General features: G+C 38.5%; 1 protein-coding gene across 1 annotated transcript in view; it reads left to right on the top strand.

Moving 5' to 3' along the window:
* The window catches only part of CTNND2 (catenin delta 2), a 934,064-nt gene that overhangs the window by 732,482 nt on the left and 180,913 nt on the right, over positions 1–20,669 (top strand). Inside the window, exon 12 of the mRNA XM_063085434.1 lies at positions 15,768–15,951. Within this exon, the coding sequence (XP_062941504.1) occupies positions 15,768–15,951 (184 nt within the window). The remainder of the gene's footprint in view (positions 1–15,767; positions 15,952–20,669) is intronic.

Here is a 20,669-nt window from a genome sequence, read left to right as displayed (position 1 = left end):
TTAACGCTTCTGTAGAGAATACCTTAACACTATTGCAGGAATTGAAGTAAGTGTTGAGAGATGTCATTTTCATCCCAAGCAATATTAAACCAGCTTGAATTCTGGGCCAATACCTTCACCAGCACGAGCAACAGCACTGCCACCATGCCCTTAGCTACCAGGAATCGTGTCACCTTATATGTATTTGTCTGATATAAACAGCTTGACATAGTTTTAAAATTAATTGATGCATGTTTTCTTGTAGTGGAATTGAGGACATTTTTCATCTGATAATATAATTTTATCACCACAAAGCATGTTTACCTGAAGAAATAATCAGCCCCACTGTCTAATTATTGCCATAAAGAACAACTCAATGTCAAAGATCACAAAGGTTATTTTTGTAAGATGTATTTTAGAATTTAAATGGATGGTATAAAAATTTCCATCTAATACTAATTTTATGTAGTTTAATGAGGGAATATTGTAGATCTAACAGCCCTAAAGAACACCAAAAACATCATGCTCCTCAAAATCTCACTTCCCCTAAATATATTTTAGTCTCCTGGAGATGATAGGTAAAAGCTGCTCTTAATAATTTGCAATCTGTGTATATTGTACATATATTTGTACGTATATGTTGATTAATTTTTCTATATTAAAGAACTCTGAAATCTCAAATAGGTAGTGCCTTTGATCCTTGGGTAGACCAAGAATTTGTGTGCTGGTTTTTTTAAAGAACAATGGGAGTCCTGACTGTAGACAGTGTTAGAAATCACTCTGTCGCAGATATAGAGTTGGTAGGAAACTAAGAACCAGATGCCTTGAATTTTACAATTGAATATCAGTTTTCCTATCTAGACACCTAGACACAAAAGCACTACCATTTCTCCTGAGTTTAAAGCACGGAATGTCTACACCCCCCTCTCTTCTTACAGCCTTAAAATCTAAGTACATCGTGATTTGTTGAGGGCTGTAATACTCATCCATCTTTGCCAGTTTATGAACTCCATCTGTTTATAACATTCAGTCACAGGATTGTGTACCCGGTTCTCATTAGCTCAGCCCCCAGAAGAAAGGTTGTATTTTAATATTAATACCCTTATTCTTATTAAGAGTTTATACATATACATATATATGTATATATATATAAACTTGTGTGGAAAACATATCAGCAAATCCTACAAACTTGGTATTTTAAATGATCTCTGATATACCATTTGTTCTTAAACCATTGGATGATGGGGACAAACAGATGGTTGTTGAGTAGGGCAGTGACATGAATCTCTCCTGCAGGGTAGGAACATTAATCTGACAGCAATGCCATGATGAGTTGGAATAAATAGGCTGCCTTGAGACAACAGTGCTGGTGAGAACAGTTAGGTTGTTTTGGTATTTCAAGCTAGAAATGATGAATCCAAATCATGGTAATAAATTCCAATTAGGATCATACTGGATCTTGACTTTCCATTATTGCAGGTTGGGGTAAGGACTCGCAGAGTGGGGTGGTTTGGAGAAAGAGATAGAAATTACTAGATACATCAGTAAGAACTCATTCCATGAAGAAATTCAACCTTCTTTCAACTGTGTCAATGCTAACATCCTCAACCTACAAATACGATAAAATGGATATACTTGATAAAGAAGATAGCTAGAGCTTTGTAACTTTAGACTTGGGCAGCAGAGAAAAGTGTTTGCCATTGAAATAATGTGTAAATGGTAACGTCCATTGTCATCAATGTATACGTCCACTGGCTACATGTTTCCAAAGCCCTTTTACGTGCTATTGTAACTATTTATGCTTGCTCTTACCAGGATACCAGGTAGAAGAATCATGTCAGTGGAAAACAGCAAAGACCAATGTCCCCTGGAGTTTTTTAAAGAAAGATTAATTGTAGAAAACAAATGAATTAAACAATGCCATGAAAAATGAAATGTTGGTGACAGTAGACTAAGGGCTATGGAAAATGAAGACTAGAAAAAGGAAAAACTAGTAACTGTGGGCATCAGTACTAGTTCTGATACCTTCTAAATTCTTTAGGGTCTCCACAATTCTGCAACTTGTAGTAGCATTACTTATGGGTTTATTCCCATTCATGACCCAGTTGGGAAAGAAAATATCAAAAGCTATGAATTGGCATTTCAGAAAACATTATGTGAGCAGCTAATCTGCTCAAAAGAAGTTTAATTAAAAGGAATGCCCATGGGAAGGGGCGGCCATGTTTGCTACTAGATCTCCAAAGAGGAAAATGTTGCTGGCACCCAGTGTTGGCGACGTGCAGCAGAATATACACTAGTGGGTGAAAGTGTCATGAGGAGCATCTTTCTGGAGAGCATTTTGGCAATATACCAGAATATTTAAAATATGCAGACCTTTACCTGTGATTGACATTTTAGGAATTTATACGGAGGAACCGTTAAGAAAAATCTTCAAAGCACATGAGTTAATATATGGAAAGCATTTAAAACACCCTGATACATAGTAAGAGCCAATGTTAAAAGAAAAACTTAGAAATAACCTAAATATCCATCACTGCATGATTGGATTAAATAGATCATTACACGACATTAAAAATTAAGATGTAGCTAGATGTTTGTTAATATCAAAATATATCCATGACATATGTTGAATACAAAAAGCGAGTTAACAAACAGCATGCATGCTGTGATTCCATTTTTTTATAGTGACATGTGAGTCCATAATAAGTCCAGAGAGGTATACAAGAGCATATTCCCCTGAATCTGATTACCTCTGGGTGAATTTTTTGTATTATTATGATTATTTTATCCTTTATCCCTTTTTCATAGACTGAAGATTTTGAGGTTTCTATGTGTTAATTTTATAATCAAAGAAAAATAATGCTAATATTATCTTAGAAAACTTTCAAATATATACAAAAACAGGAACTTCTTGTGAACTTAAAACTTGATACAGATTAATTATAACATAAAATAGAATTTATTTTATACTCTGTATACCTATACAGAAAAATCACTAGCATCAAAAACAGAATCATTCTAAAATTTGGTTAGAAATAAAGCATAGAAATTCCAAAGTTTTGGCATACTGACTCAGTAAAGTTGCCTCCAATTCTAAAGAAATACAGTTTTTATATTAACCAAAGTGTTAGTCAACAGATAAATGCATTACTTGTGTTCAGCATATTCCACAATATCTCCAAAAGTCATTTTATCAATTTTGTAATTTTACCTGAGGGAGTAATGCTGAATGTCATACAGCATTTAAATAAACAAGATTGTCACTTCTCCTAAATTGTTTTCTGAAAATCCTATTATGTTTTACATTTCAATCATAATAGAGGCTTTGCCATTATGCATGCTTTGCCACACTCTGGTTATGTTGCTATTGCTTTGATTCAGGAAATTCCTAAAATAAGTGATTTTATCCCTTCATGTCATGTATTCTGCTTACAGTCACTGAGCATGTGCCATAATGATCAGCTGGCTCACTCATTTTCCTTTGTCCTCAATCAACCCACTGATGGGCCTAAAACAGGCACTTTTAAGTGAGAACTGCAGCTCAGTTTTTTATCGATGTGCATAATAAAAGGAGGACTTCAACTTTCAGATTACCTGTGAGATAAAACAAAACAAAAGAAAATTCTCAGCAACTAACAAGCAGAAGAAGGTGTCAGCTGACATTCCAGAGGAGCAGATTATCCCAAGATTAACAGTTTGTGCAACTCAATTTTTTATAGTGCTTTTCTTCTTTATGTCAAAGTGCCTTCACCACCAGACTCTTCAATGTGGGCGTGCTTAGGACCAGCCCTGGGCTGTCGGTTCTTTATTTTAACTCTATCTTTGTGACTTCATCTAGTCCCATGGCTTTAAATACCACCTAAATGCTGCAGACTCTACATTTCTATCTTTAGTGCTGAGCTCCAAGCTCACGCACCCAGCTGCCACTTGATAGCGCCCTTAGCTGTCTGATTGGCATCTCAAACTTAACACATCCCAGAGTGAAACCCACAATTTCCCGCCAGACCGCTCCCTCTGCAGTCTTCCCCACCTTTGTGCTCAAGGCCTGAATGTCTCTATTTCCCTCCCAACCACCCCCACATCTAGTCCAGCTGCCAGCCAGTGTAACATCCAAATTGTGTCCCAGACTCCACCACAAGCTCCGCTGCTGGTCATTTCTCCCTTGGAGAGAAGGGGCCTCCGCAATGGTCTGCTCACTTCTCTCATTTCAGCCTGTTCTCTGCTGAATGCCTCCAGAGTGGTGTCTTTAAATACCAACCATCCTTTTGGGGTAATAAAAATGTTTTGGAACTTAGGTAGAGGGGATCGTGGCACATCATTGTGAATGTACTAAATGTCACCAAATCGTGCGCTTTAAATTGTGTAGATGTATGACATGGGAATTTCACCTTAATTTAAAAAAAGATTTATTAAAAGCTACCCTTGCAGCTGGGTGACCAACTGGGGATTTATCTTTACTTGTTATTTAGTGCGATTGATGCACCAGGAAAGAGTGAAACATTATAAAACAAAAGCCCACTCATGACAGTTATCTGCTTAATGATGTCCAACTACACTTATGGATAAAATTGAAATTTCTTGTCATGGTCTCTGAGGCCCTTTTAAGGATGTGCCCCCTGCTCACTGGCTCTCATCGGGAGGATCTAATGAAGGGACTCTCATCCAAGGCATGGGCAGAGCTAACAGACTGACCCAGGGATGGTCAGGCAGCTCATGGCTCACCAGTGGGAAACAGTGGGAGAAACAGTGTTTCCAGAGCCCCGGGTGATTGGGAGCTGGATTAGTCTATTTCTGTTGCTTATAACAGAATACCTGAAACTGGGTGATTTATAAAGAAATTAAATTTATTTCTTACAGTTTCAGAGGCTGGGAAGTCCAAAGTTCAGGGAACACATCTGGTGAGGGCATTCTTGGTAGTGACTCTACAGCAACACAGGTTGTCACACGGCAAATGGCTTGAGCAAGAGAGAGCTAATCTGCTCACTCGCTCTCCTTATAAAGCCATCAGAACCATGCCCATGCCCACTCATTAAACCATCAACTTACTGCTCTGTGAATGGATCAATCCATTCACATGTGAGGCATGGTCCTCACAATCTAATCGCTTCTTAAAGACCCCACCTTTCAATTACCACATAGGATTTCCACCCTCAACACTGTTACAGTGGCATTAATGCATGAACCCTTGGGGGACATGATTCAACCCATAGCAGGAGCTATAGAGAGGCAGTGCTGTAGCCACAAAGCCTGGTGGGCATAACTGAGGAGTGAGCATAGCACCACCAGCTCTCTCTCCTCGTACCCTCTGGCCTCTCACTGATTCCTCCATTGGCTGAACCCACTTGCTCCTGGGAAGTTCAGCACAGGGGCACAGTTGATATTTTTAAAAAGAACAATGTGAGTTCAGACTATAGACATCATAGTGCTGTAGATAGGAAATCAGTAGGAAACTGAAAATCAGTGCCTTGAATTTTAAAATCGAATGTCAGTTCTATCTAGACAACAGGAAATAAAAGAACAAGGATTTCCCTCGGGTCCAATACACACAATACTTACAGCCGGCTCTCTTCTTGGAGTCTCAACTTCACCTGTACAGTCCTTGCTGAAAATCTAGTAAAGTGCACAGGGGGCCCATGGAGTGCCCATCACACCTCCTCAAACACTGTTTCCCATGCAACCTTCCTTTTGTCTCCTGAGCAGGATATCTCTCTCTGCCTCACTGATTTTTAGTTACCCACTTGACATCCTGGCCTTGGTAGTACCTGAAGCTGTTTCCAAAGCAGCCGGCCCTGCATCTTCTCTCTACAGCATTGCCTGTTGTATTTCCTCCCCAGTGCTTCTGTGCGTGTTTAACTGTCTAACACGTGCATTGGTTTTCTTGTTTTGGTCTCTCCCCCAGAAAGCTCTTTGAGGCTAAAGATCACCTCTGTTCTTTTCCCATTCATATTAGTCTGTTTCTGTTGCTTATAACAGAATACCTGAAACTGGGTAATTCATAAGAAAATAAGATTTATTTCTTGCAGTTCAGAGGCTTGGAAGTCCACAGTCCAGGGGGCACATCAAGTGAAGGCCTTCTTTTTAGTGGGAGCTCTCTACAGGGTCCCATGGTGACCAGGGTGTCACAGAGTGAAAATGGACTGAGGCAAGAGAGAGTTAATCTTCTTGCTTGCTCTCCTTGCAAAGCCAATAACCACGTCTGTTATTCCATGAGTGAATCAATCCATTCATGAGGACACAGTCCTCATAATCTAATCACTTCTTAAAGGCACCACCTCTCAAATATCGTAATTAGATTTCCCACCCTCTGAACACTGTTACAATGGAGGTCAAGTTTCCAATACATGAATTTTGAACTTTTGGGGACACATTTGACCCACAGCACCATCTCTGCAGTGCTGCGGAGGAACTGGACCAAAGTTGCTGAATGTTTGTGGGATTGAATTCTTAAGCGATTTCCTTGCTCTAAGGCTTGAAACAGTTCTGCTAGCCAAAGAATATTCTGCTTACTGAATGGATGGATAATGGAAGAATAAGCAAATAAATGAGTGAATGAAGTTGTTGGGTCATGATGATGTTACAGTACAAAGGTCTCATATCTGAAGTTCACTAATCACTTTCCTTTCATCATAGTTTGTAGTTTTTCTGTGTTCATCAGAAGAAGGAAGTCACAATAGAACAAGCTGATGCTGTTGATGAACTCAGTTAACTTTATCAGGACTAGGATGTAATAACTTCCAGCTCCAGTGGTTCTTCACTCTGGCTACTCTTAAAAAACTGCTGGGTTTCGGGGCCTACCCCAGACCATTTATATCAGAATTTTCAGAGATGGAGCTGCTACATAGTTATTTGTAATTTCCCCATGGTGGATTGCATGGGACTACTATTCTAGTGTAAGACGATGATTTTCCAAGTAATAAGTATCTTTTAGATTGTTGATAAATGTACTTCTTACTCAATTAACATTTTAGTTGGCATCTACTATATACCATTACCCATTCTTATCTGCAAGCCTTTGCTCCCTCTTTCTTGACACCTGAGTGCCTCTCCCTCATTCTGGCTAATTCTGTTCATTCCTCAAGGGCCAGCTCTAGATCCCCCTCTCCCATAGGACCTTCTGTGATTCCCTCCTGTGGCGATCTTTTGTTTCCTGACTTTTCATGGCACACTGTCTTTGACAGTTAATATACAGCCCTAGGGAGAAGGTTTCATTTCTCATTGGACAGGTGTACATGCTTTTTATCTCCCCAAGTGGACACTTCTTAATTTCTTGTAACCCCAGAGTACCTAACAATGTCTCGTTGTAATAGGCATTCACAGCATATCTGCTAAAAACTAAAACCATGAGAAATGGCATAAGGAAATAGAAGTTTGCCTACTCATTCTAGATTTGGGTACTAGATTAGTTTGGGCAATCTAAGGAGGAAAAAAAAATATGTTTAGAGGAACATACGCAATCATAAATATTCACAATTGCAGTTGTGGAAATGAATTTCAGAAATATAAATTTGAGAGTGATCAGCAGCAATTTTAGTTGAGTTTTAATGTTCTTATCCACTGTCATCATATTTTTCATGAAAAATAACCTCAGAATAGAGTGTCTCCAAGAGGCAGTATAATTTGGAGTGTGAGAGCCTATGTTTATATCCTAGTTCTGTCTCTCTTGTCTGTTACCGGTCCTGGGGAGACTTTTGTAACCTCTTTAATCTTTAGTTATGAATCTATAAAATGAAACCAATAATAGTACCTCTATCATAGGATTGTGGTCAGGATTTAATAAAATAGTATATGTGAAATGGTAATGGCTCAATAAACAAGGACTTATGATTGATTATCATTACTATTATTATGATGGGGGCAACAGTATCAGACAATTTTAATTTAACTGAAAGTAAGATTTGCCTTTAAAATTAGTGTGGTGGATAGAGGAAGGATTTAGTCTTAAAATTACCCCTCATCTCAATCTGGTGTTTGTTCAGTTTTCTTTACAGAAGACTGTAGCTGTGTTTTTTTTTTTTTTTTTAGTAGAGGCCAGCAGAATTAAATGTTTGCAAGGAAAAGTATTCATAAAAGTAGTTTCAAATATGAATGTTCTTCATTCTGTGAACTCAAATGACTTCTTGAAATTTTTCAGGCTACATGACCTGAGGCTAAAAGGAAACTGACAAAAGATAAAAAGCAGAACATTCTCTTGTGTTCATGTATTGTGCTTCAAAGGGTAGCAAACCACATCACCTCTCTCACATTTCAAGTAGCAAATGTATTGGCCTGAGATTTGTCCAGTTGTTCATATGCATCAGTCAAACTCTCATCTGACCTTCATTTTCCCTAAAAGTTGAAAGACTTTGGGCAAGTAACTCAACTTCTCTGTCTCAGTTTCCTCATCTGTAAAATGGACTTGGCTGTAGGTTTGCATGAGTTAATACATGCAAGGTGATTAGCAAAAACCCGTGTGCATAACAAGACCTCAAAAACATGAGGTATTTTTGGCTATTATTCTTTTTGTGTCTTTTTCTCGATGTGACCTTATTGTGAACCCCTAGCGCAGCCATGCTCTGTATCATTTGAGAACCTCGTATTTTAGCACCATCATGACCCAGTGACTTCATTCATTCATTCACTCGTTCATTCATTTGATGATTCCTCCGTTCAGCAAGCACCTATTGAGACCGACAAAAAAGTTAACTTTTTAATCCTGTGTGCGAGAGCTGAAATTACATCCTCAGTCTTTGAATCTAAACTGTCACTCTTTTTGCTGCGCCACCACATCTTGCCAAGGCTGCTTTTCTTTGCGAGCCATAGGAACCAAAGGTGCTCTTGAAACTATTGCCCTTGATGAGCCAGCTGTTCAGTTCACAGTCCAAACTTCCACAAACAGAGATTTCCTGGAGCAGTTACTTAGGTTACTTTTGATTGGTCACAGTTTTGTTTAATATAGGCATGGAAAATTACAAGTATGTCTGTCCCAGTATCATTTAACCTAAGGGCAGAAATTATAGTGATTTTACTTCCCATACTTTTTTTTTTCATCATCAGATAATGACAGGTGCATTTGTCTTTGAAAATATCTCTCTGTCTCTCCCTCCCCTCTCCCCTTCCTCAATAATGCCATTTATGGACAGGGAAAACTTCATTTACTTTATTTAATGCATGTAACTTAGGGCACGAAAATACCAAGAAACACAGAAAAGAAATCATTTTTATCAACTGATGTAAGAATATGAGGGTACTTCAAAAAATTTGTGGAAAAATAGAATTAAAAGATGATACAAGTATGAATCTTTCCATGAACTTTTTGAAGTACTCTCATATGATAGTTGTCAGATAAAAGAACAATTTTTAACTACAGTAACTTTTAGGAAAAGAGCCCCAGGGCCACTTTCTAGAGATCATAAAACTCAGCCTGGGTGCTTTGGTGACATTATTTCAAAGTTCTGGCATACCCAGGGTCATTGAGGAAGGCTATAGTTTCAAGCAATCCAAATTGTATGCTCCTAACTGTTGATTTCTTGGGAAATGAGAAATACAAAATTCTATGGTTCACTTATAAAATGCTGTCATCAAAGATGAACACGTGGCTTTCTCAGATGACTACTGCCAGACACTGATGTACAAATTATTTTCAAGTATTTTCAAGTACAATTACTTTAAAAACTTTCACAGGAGATTTCCCCTCTGAGATGGTAGCTGCATTGCCAATTGCAGACAGGCATTGTTTTCCATAGATAGAATCTGATCTGTTATTCCTTTATCATGAACATTTAATGAAAGAATTCTACCTTCAAATGGAAAGAGAGATCACAGACAAACCTGAGTTTTGATTCGTTCTTTAAAAAAAAATTAGTTAATTATAGTCATTTGTCTGTAAAATTACTTAGTCTTAGATTAATTCAGGCTCTGAAAACGACAGTTAAGGCCATTTTTAAACTAATCAAATTTTAAGTGACTATGGATTCTTGCCATATTAATCTATACCAGCCTGGTCTCAACTTTTAATGTAAGCTGCTTTTGCTGAAATTTGAATATCGGAGTATTGCTGGGATCAGGTTGGGCTTTGGAACAAGACAGCATCTCAATACTGATGGCTGTATCTTGTACCAAAGTTGTTTTAGAACAGGAATTAAAACATCTCATGGGGACCAAAGTAGATTTAATCAGTTTAAACCAGAATTTGCCTGGTGTGTAATAGCAAAGATTTGAGTTACTTTTAAGTGTAACTCCATTCTGGAGTTAAGCAAATTCTGTACGTATTTTGAAAATGAGCAAGAGTAATTCGACTTAGTTCTCGGCATTTGTGTGTAAGCGATTATTTAAAAAACAACTCTGTATTTGGACCAGAAGCCTTATGTGGCAGTAGCAGGATGACAGTTCGCAGTCACTGACTGTGACAGTCCAGTTCTTCTCCCTCTGCAGCCCCCACGGTTATCAGCCCCAGCTTCCCTTTCTTCTGTCACCATCTCTGTGAGATTCTCAACTTAAAGAATCAGTGATTCGGTGACTTGAAATTCTAAAAGGATTAACCTTCACCTAATCCCCACTGCAAAGGCCCCTGCAGTTTCCTCTTCTGGAATAGTAAGGAGGAAAATATAAAGCTTATTTTTTTTGGTCAACCAAACCCTAGGACTCCTAGAAGAAACCTTGAGAAGTTTTGGCCTAAGGAGCCTCCCATTACGGTTGACCCTCGAACTGAGCGGGTTCACTTGTATGCAAATTCTTTTCAATAAACACTGTACCATACTGTAAATGTATTTTCTTTTGTGGTTTTCTTAATAACATTTTCTTTTCTCTAGTTTATGTTGTTGGAAGAATACAGTATATAATACATACAAGAGTACCTCAAAAAGTTCATGGAAAGATTTTTATTTTATTTCCACCAGATAAATGACAAATTTCTTTAAAATAAATCTTCATAAATGCATCAAGTTAATTTTTAACTAATTAATTTTAAATAAATTTTAAAAATTTGAACCTCCCCTATGTGAAGGGATTGTATTTTAGGTCTAATGATTGAAAAGACAAAGTCGAAAGCAAATCCGGGGCTCTAGCAATAACTTGCATAGCCACAAGACAGTGTTTGATTTTAGCATCATTCAAGACTTGGTATTATTAAAAAGTGGTTTTTGTTCCTAGGTTTTTTTTCTTTCCCTAAGGTAGTCTTCATCTCTTTCAGGAAAAAGAAATCAAAATTACCCTCTGTTAAAACAAAGCAAAGGATCAAATAAAAGTGATTAATATTTTATTAAAGAAATTTTAATAAACCAATCACTGCTCATGAATATGGATAGTCTCAAGGAAAACAGTCATCCTGTGCCTGAAATAAAAATAAACTATATTTTAAATGTATTTAGTATACATAATTAGTTATTTAAATGTCCTTTTACTAAACTTACCGTCAAAATTATATTTGGAACAGCAGTAATTTTATGCTGATAAAATAAAGATGCTCTGAAACAATTTTATTACAGATTATAATCTGAAAGAAATTAACATATTCTCATCAGTAAATTAAAATTTTCTGGTGACCATCAACCAAAATACCCAAACATTTTAATGTTACCTTCAGATAAGATTGAATGAAGTAACTTGGTATGGATGCTGGATACTAGTGTGAATTCAGTTTATTCCCCAGTTTTTCCACAAATTGAAATTTTAGTATTGCCCTGGCTAATTTAGAATTATCGGGGAGTTAATATAAGAAAATTGCCCAAATGAAGCACCATAGATAAGTCTTCTGATGTTAAACTGATTAATGTTTTTCAGTAATACCAGTAGCTAAATGTAGAATTTTTGTAGAGTCAAGGATTAATTAGAAAAACAGTGTTGTAAAAATACAAAAAATGTGCCCATTCAACAAAGGAAAGGGAAAGGAAAGAGAAGGTAGGGGAAAGGAGCAAGAGGGAGGTAGAAGTTGGGAGGGAAAGGAAGGGAAGGTATATTGTCTATTGCTGCAAGACAAATTACCCCAAAATTTAGCAGTTTAAAACAACAAACATTTGCCACACACAGTGTCTAAGTGTCAAGAATCGAGAAGTGGCACATTTGGGTGGTCCTGGCCTGGGGTCTCTCATGAAGTCGTCTGAAGGCTTGATTGGGGCTGGAGGATCCACTTCCTAAATGTCACTCTCCAGTGGCTGTTGGCTGAAGTCCTTGGCTCTTTGCCACAATGGCTTCATCATAGGGCTGCCTGAGGGTCCTCGTGGCATCACGGCTGGCCTCCCTCAAACAAGCAGACCACAAGAGAGAGAGCTTGGAGGAAGCCCCAGCGCCTTTTTATGACCTAGTCTAAAGCCACTCACTGTCACTTCCACCATATTCTGTAGGTCAGAAATGAGTCACTAAATCCAGTCCTGACTCATGACGAGAAAGATTAGGCCTCAGCATTTGAAAGGAATGTCAAATAATTGTGGACATATCTTAAACCACCACAGAAGACAGGAGGAGGAAATGAAGAGAAATTTGAGCAAAACACCCATTTTCCATTTGTTGAGAGAGTAAGCCTAGACGTGCCCAGTTTCCTCCACTACCCCTTCTCCCTTTAGCCAGGACTCACTGGTGTGTGTGTGTGTGTGTGTGTGTGTGTGTGTGTGTGTGTGTGTGTGTGTGTGTGTGTGTGTGTGTAGCAGGCAGATGTAAAGTTCCCAGCTGTTTCCCACTTTTGACTCCTACCAGACATAACCAACTTTTATTTTAATTAACTGTAGAAACTGCTGCATCTACACTTAGCTTGTCTCTGTTTCCAGATAATCTAAACAAAACTCACCCTGCAACTGGTTTGCTGAATTCTGCCACATTACATCGACTTTGCCAAGTCTTTGTCTGGAGGTGACCGAGTTGTTCCTGATAGAGATTCCCTGTAGTTCTAATAAGTTACGGAAGCACTTGTGGGTTGCAGGTATAAACGACAATAGAAGGTTCAGGGACGTGGGTCAAGTGCTGTGATAAGTTCATTGGAATGTGACTCACAGATGGTGCCAGCCTGAAAAGGTGGAATGAATGTGAACTAAGAAACTTCTGTTCATGCACAATTCTAAATTAGTTTACACTAATTAATGACTTGATGAGAGAGGTGGAGATAGAACACTCCATAAAGACTTGTCTCAAATAGTGCCTTCTTTTTCGTCCTTTTGCTTCTTGTGAGGCATTAGAATAGGCCTTCAGTTTTGCTTGGATTCCCCACCTGCCACTTTCTTTCCCTATCTCTTTTCTGTTTGTTAGAAAACAGTAAAAATGGCTTTATTATCACAGAATGCCTTTAAATCCTTTTTAATTCATTGCATGTAAAAATGCAAAAGTGTCTTTTGCTGTTTAATTTTTAGAGGAAATATATTATACAACAAAACATATTACACATATTTTAACACATCTACAAGCTTCAATTTTCATGTGTTCATATTTTCAAATCAGGATGTGGGAATGAAAAAACTCAAATTTTGTTTCTGTATATTTCATTATATACTTAGAAGAACCAGATACAAACACTTTAACGTGATATTCTTAAAAGTTATCCTCCAATAATGGGGTATATGTTAATTTCTTTTTAATGCACTTTTTGAAATTGAAAAATTAATTATTTTACTATAAAAAATAATTTTTGCAAGACTGCAAATGAATGAAGGTGATCATTTTGATTATTTAGATTATGAAAATGTAGTGAAAAAATATCTTAATGGATGAATACACAGCTCTGTATTCAAATTAAAACAAGATAAATGCATATGTTAATATTCCTGCTATGTTAAATTACTACAAATCAGAATATATTTTGAGCACCTTCTGTGTACCATTGAGCATGTTTTGTACACTCAATTTAGGATACTAATGTCAATACAAACATGCTCACAAAAGTCTATAGAGCATGGTCAATGCACGAAAGCCATACTGGGCAAAATTTTTCTGTAAAGGGCCAGAGAGTGAATTGTTTTGGCTTCGTGAGCTGTACAGTCACAAATACTCAACTCTCTCTTTATAGGCCAAAAGCATACATAGAAAATATGTAAATGAACAGGCACGGCTGTGTTTCAGTAAAACTTTATTTACAAAAACATATTTACTCTCAAGTTAACCCCCTGTACTAAAAGATTGATTTATACATACTGGGCACCAAAAACACTTTGTTTCCTTTGCATTTGCTTAAGTAAAATTCCTAGTAAATGTTGTTTCTAATGACAGTTGGAAGAGTTGGTCTGTATAGTCACATTTGTATAGAACTTTATGGGCACTTTATTTTTATAGTCACGTATATTTAGTCATTAACAGATATGTATTGTTAATACCCTTAGATAGGTCAACATGTGAAATTCAAGGAACTAATGAAACAAATTTCAGAAGTAAGTGTGTTTCTGTTTATTCTATTCATAACACAGCAGATGAAACAAAAATCTCATCTGGTTAAAATGTATCGGAAGCTTATTAAATAAGCTGGAAGTTGTGTTTCTAAGGACAACTAAAATATTTTATTCTCTGTATCTACAGTGTTGGTGGCTGCTTAGGCTGAGGGAGCGTACAGTTTTTCTTTCACAGGAACGTTTAATATTATTCTGTTTCTTTTCCTTTATGTGTACTATTCAGAACAAAAAATAGAATAATTTTTTTAAAAGCAATTCCAAATGACATAACATATATGAAGTGCTTATGATATTTTCTAGAAGTAGTCTCATTTAAAAAAATATTTAAAGGGCTAAAACATTCCATCTGCCCTAAAAATTTTGCTTTTGGCTCTACCTACATTAATTATTGGTACATTCTGTCCACTGCGGACATGCCCCCACTTTCTCCTGCTCCCTCTGTCATTGTTTAAAAAAGAACCTTCTGTAGTCTTCCATGAGCACTGCTATTTTAGTCCGTTTTGTGTTGCTGTAACAGAATTACCTGAGACTGGGTAATTTATAAAGAAGAGAGGTTTATTTGGCTTATGATTCTGGGACAGCTGCACCTGGCACCAGCCTCGGGCTGCTTCTACTCATGGTGGAAAGTGGCAGGCAGCCGGTGGGTGCCGGATCATATGGCAAGAGAAAGCAAGAGAGAGAGAGGAGGTGCCAGGGTCCTTTAAACAATCAGGTCTCGTGGGAACTAATCGAGCAAGAACTCACTCACTACCCCTCCTCCCCCAGGGAGAGCATTAATCCATTCATGAGAATCCGCCCCCATGACTCAATCAGTTTCCAACACTGCCACATTGGGGATCAGATTTCCACATGAGTTTTGGAGGGGACAACACATCCAAACTCCATCAACTGCTTTCAGAGAAAAGCTGACAAAATGGTCACAGATGACAGTAAGTTTCAATTGCTTGTTGTGCTCGTTGCCGTCAGACCCGATGCTGGATCTCCTGAGGCCCTACCCGATGGTGGCCAATCATACACAGGAGCTAAGTGAATCAGAGACCAAGTGTGGATACTGAGGCCGTGGGTAAAGCAAAGATGCTCTACCCGTTCATTTCAAATAACTTTCACATCTCATTGGTCCTGGTTGGAATTTGGGAACTTGGGTCTGCTGTATGAAAAGCGTACCAATAGCCTGGCTGAGAGCCTCAATTCAATCAGATCTCTTAACCGTGGCTACTTTTCATGATGTGACAAAGATAATCACGTCACAATTCTTCTACTCATATATATTTGCACAGCACGCTTTTAATGGGTTCACACAGATGTTCTAACATTAAGGGCATGCTCTAGGATGCATAGCTACATGACGTTAATCCTTCCTGCCAGTGCTGTTAACTCCAATAAGAAACAGTTTGAGATAAGAAACATTAGTAGCCACCAAAAGCTCTGTGTGTGTGTCTCTTGCAGGAGTCCTTTGGAACCTCTCATCATGCGATGCTCTCAAAATGCCAATCATCCAGGATGCCCTAGCAGTGTTGACCAACGCGGTGATTATCCCCCACTCGGGCTGGGAAAATTCACCTCTTCAGGATGATCGGAAAATACAGCTGCATTCATCACAGGTGCTGCGCAACGCCACTGGGTGCCTAAGGTCAGTCCTGTGTCATGCATGTCTCCTCTTGCCACTTTCCCCTGGGGTCCTGTCATCAGACACTTTGTTTTTTCCCGTAACTTCAATCACTGTCTTACTAAGAATCAGACTGTCGTGGAAAGATGAATGTTGATGTGGCAATGGAGTATAAGAAGCTAACAAAAACCATTTCTAATTACAAATGAAGAGCTAGAAGCATCTTCCACTGTCCTATACCTATACCAGTGTTTGACTTATTTAACGTGATTGCTTAGGTCTAAGGCAAAAAATAAACATTTTCATTCCAACCAAAAATAAGTCATTTTCTCTGATTGAAAGCAATATTCATAGTAGTTTCACACTATATCATGCATGAAGAATAATCAAGCCAGGTCAATTGGTTGGGGACAGTCTATGACAGATACATAGGGATCTGGTTAACTGCCACCAATAGTTACTTTTATTTTTTAAAAATTCTCCGTGTGACTGCAAGAACCTATAAATCTCAGAAACTAACTTTTTAATAAGGCCTATTCTGTTAAATGTTTTCTTAAAAGTTGAAAGTTGCAAATGTGTTTTAATTCTCTTCTAATGCATTTTTACAAAAACCATCCCCCAGAAATCTATTGAGATTTCTTAGAATCATCTTTCTGTCTTATTTAATTTTTGCTGTTATGAAAGAAAATAATAATGAAGGTATAGTTCTTCTAAACTCTAGAAACTGTGCTCCCAAAGGATGTTGAATTTTGTAGCAAAGTTGGAAATCTCTGCTGGCTGAAGTTGTTGATGGGATGGAAGCAAAAAGAGATGATTAAAAACACCTAGCAAATAATTTATATTTCAAAAGTAAAATGTACAGGATTGCTTTACCTGCCATTTTTCCTAGAGTTGATTGATTTCGAGGTATAAAAACAAGTCTCTACTGAGAAAGAACAGAATCATCTTGGTGACATTAATAATAACTATCTGATGAATATTCATCCCAGTGTTCTGAACCTCCAGTCTTGAGAGGGGTGTGCGTGTTTGTGTGAATGCATGTGCAGAGAATGAGATAACGAGTCTGTCTCAACAGATATCTACACGCATGCACGAGCAGGAATGGGAATCCTCTGACAATTTTGCTTTTCCTCCAGGTCACAAAATAATGAACTTTTGACATGATTTCTCTGGATGGGTTCTACCATCAGCCAAATGTTTAGTTCTTCAAAATCCCCTACTGAGGCATCCATTTTATAACCACTTAAATTCTGCTATCCTTCAGAAAACCCCTTCCCCATCAAAAGAAGTATAACACTTCCAAAGCTAAAACTGCAGGCACTTTGGACCTGTCACCTCTGATTTTTTCCATTCATCATCCTCTACTTACAAAGAGTGTCATCATTCCTAATGAAGACTGTGGAAAGAAGTGCCTTAGAATCATTTGTCGAAGTATGGTCAGTAAAGATCTGGTTAGCTCTGTCCATTAAAATTCTCTCTAAATAATACAGTAGTATAATTATGTCTTTATAGATGTGCACCACCACCATTAGGAGAGTAGATTCAGCATCATTTGATGAAAAAATAGAAGAAGCTAGACCAGGTAACTCCACGGATTTCCTTTGTAAGTCATCTGGCTGAGTTTAAGGTCTGGAAAATGACCCAGGGCAAAGTTAGGTCAGACTGGATGGCTACCTGTCCTTCTGCACATCTGCGTGCACAAGCTTGACCCTTGCTGCTTCTGCTGCTGGCTAGGGGTGACCACATCATAGGAAGCAAAAAAGGCAGATGTCTGGTTTAAAAAGAGCTTTCTGTAAACAAAGTGGGTTTCCTTAGCCAAGATGCAACCAGACTGAGTGATTTCCTACTTTTCTGAGTTCATTATGTGAGTGACAAAGGAAAACCCATTAATATATAGTGAAACTTGAACTTCTCCCTTAATTCATTAAACTTCTGCCCTCCTGCAAAACAAATTATGATTGCTCCTCTCTTATTTGAATGTGTTTATGAATCATACCACATTGATGAGCAAGTTGGACTAGGAGAGGAAGAAAACAGCCATGGGAAAGGCCTAAAATGAATTTATCAAGTAAAGACTGAGCAGGTGAGAGGTTTCAAGGAATTTCTATTATCATTTGCCATTTACTGAGAATCAATGCTGGCAACACACCAAACGATCACCCATGTCTATATCATGATAGATGATTGTAGATTTTAGTATGTGAACTTACTTACATTCTTGGTTTTTCCAATAGAGCCTAGATCTTTATTCACATTAAAGAAATTACTTCCTCTGCTGCTCCTACCTGTCAGCAGTTTTGTCCTGTGAGTATTTGCTGAGCCCCTGCTATGTTCCAGGAAGAGGCCAGGGAGGCAGAGATAGACACAGTAGCCCCCACCCTTCAGCAACCCATAACCTCATGGAGGAAGATGCACCTGTACAGTTAGCCCTGGGGTAATATCATGGTGGCGTTTTGATGCTCTGATTAGGATAGCACTAAAGGAAAAACTGGGAAGGAAGAGACTCACTCAGCCAGGTGTGGTCCAAAAGGTTTCAGGGATCAAGTGAGATTGGGTTAATGCATAGAAAGGACCTCACCAGTGATGCAGTTGCAAGCTCTGGCAGACCTGGGAGAACTCTAGGCAAGTTTGAGATACATTGTCAGAGGAGACTGGATTTTTAAATAAAATTAAAATGAGTATTATTATTCTTAAAAATCCCTGTCTTCCAAGGACCTGAAAGTTCTGCTTCAAATGCATTGTTTATTCTCATATTCATTATGAGCTCAGTTAAGCTCAGGGTTAGTAGGTCATGAAGCTGGTACCTGAGCCACATCCCGACTCGACCCAGGCATTCCCACTCTGCCACACAGACAGGAAATACACTTATGAGATTGTTAGCAGATCTGTGCTTAAAGCAAGACACAACGACCAACCAGGCAATGAACAGGCAGCACCCTCCTTTGTGTTGGTTCGTTTCATTTGCTTCTCGACATTTGTTGAGTGACATCCACTCAGCCACTGTCCCTTTGCCTTTAGACGGTGGTTGTCTTTCCCCCTTCCTCCTTCGTACTTTCCAGTCTCCTCTCCTAAGGCCTAGCGTTAAAGGGGGCAGGTAGCTTGGACAGAGGTTGTCGCTTTGCCCCACATAAGTCCCTCCTCTTCACCTCCACCTTAAATCTTCATATAGACAATTAGAGCTGTGGGTGGCCTTTTCTATTTTAAGATAAGACAGCATGTTAAGCCACATCCTAGATAATAACACCGACATTATTCTTCCAGTGCTCAGATGCCTCTGTTCTCTCACTAATGACTTCACGATGAATTGACATTTTTTGGCTTGTTTCTGTAGCTATATTTCAGGACTATATAAGGAAAATGAAATGTAAAAGAAAATGAAGCTCTTTTTCTAGGATAGTATTTCCTAAGCAAATGTAGCATACAAATCCAAGCACATGATAGATAAAAGTAAATATATCAGGTGATTCTCAATAAACATTACTTTTGATTTTTGTTCCTAGCAGGATTCAGACTTATTTATGTCATTTCAGGGTGGGAAGCCAAGTTTAAGGATTTAAGCAATTACTCTTCTTAAAGAGATCACCTTTTAATTTTTCGGAAAGAAAAACAATGTTACGAATGCAGATTGTACTGCTCTTAAGTGTCCAAAAGTTTAGCAGAGAGAAATTTAAGTTAGTAAAATATGCCTAAGCCTTAGTAAGCCAAATCTGAAAAGCTGGCCCTATCCTATCATTAGACAATGTTATTCCATTTCAATAGGTCTGTCCAGTTCTTTGGCCTTCTCTTTGGCTGTGCCAGTATTGATGGTGGTGCCTTCCTCTCCAGACTCAGGAGAGAGGTTCACTCATGGGAACATTCTGGGGTTTTTGTTTTGTTTTGGTTTTTGCCTGGGCAGTACGGGGATCCGAACCCTTGACCTCGCTGTTCTCAGCACCATGCTCTCCCAAGTGAGCTACCCAGCCAGACTCACGAGAGCATTCTAAAGAGAAGAGAGACTTGCCTTTCTGTGCCTTCTCTAAAAAGGCATGATGGATCTTCATGGAAAAAGTCATATCATGTTGACCTAGCAAAAATTGAAGCATATGTGAAATATAAAATGAAACGTTAATGCCCTTAGTCCTTTTCCATTTAAAATTCATTTTGGGGTAGGGAATGGAATTTTTCAAAAGAGATCTATCTATTTGTTCCTGAAGTATCTGTCTGTCCCTGAAGAAAGAGGATAGAAATGAAAAAAAAAAAAAAAATCTCAAGTTTTGTTGGAGGAGAGCATTGACAAGAATGATGGTGGCTCGACTGTGGGATTCCAGGCGCTGTCGACTCAAATCCCTCTCTTAACCTTTGGCCCATATAATCATCACCTTCAACCACAAACGTCTGTCGATGGACCACAGCCGGAACACTGACCGGTGACGGTCAGACCAGCTCCAACTGTGGACATGCTCACGTTGGCTGAGGTCACTGTGGTGGGTTGAATAAATGTCACCCCCAAAATGCGTGTCCACCTGGAACCTTGGAATGTGACCTTATTTGGAAATAGGGTCTTTGCAGATATAATTAAATTAAGAAGCGCTCATACTGGATTAGGGTGGGTCCTAAACCTAAGGAATGGCGTCCTTATAGGAGGAAGAAATACACACACACAGACACACAGGGAAGGTCATGTGAAGATGGGGACAGATTGGAGTGAAGCAGCTGCAATCCAGGGAAAACTAAGGATTGCCGGCAGCACCAGAGCTGGGAAG

This window comes from Cynocephalus volans, chromosome 2, assembly GCF_027409185.1.
Source record: "Cynocephalus volans isolate mCynVol1 chromosome 2, mCynVol1.pri, whole genome shotgun sequence".
Taxonomy (NCBI): domain Eukaryota; kingdom Metazoa; phylum Chordata; class Mammalia; order Dermoptera; family Cynocephalidae; genus Cynocephalus; species Cynocephalus volans.
Note: the sequence above shows the minus strand (reverse complement) of the source record. Positions and strands in the feature narration are given on the sequence as shown.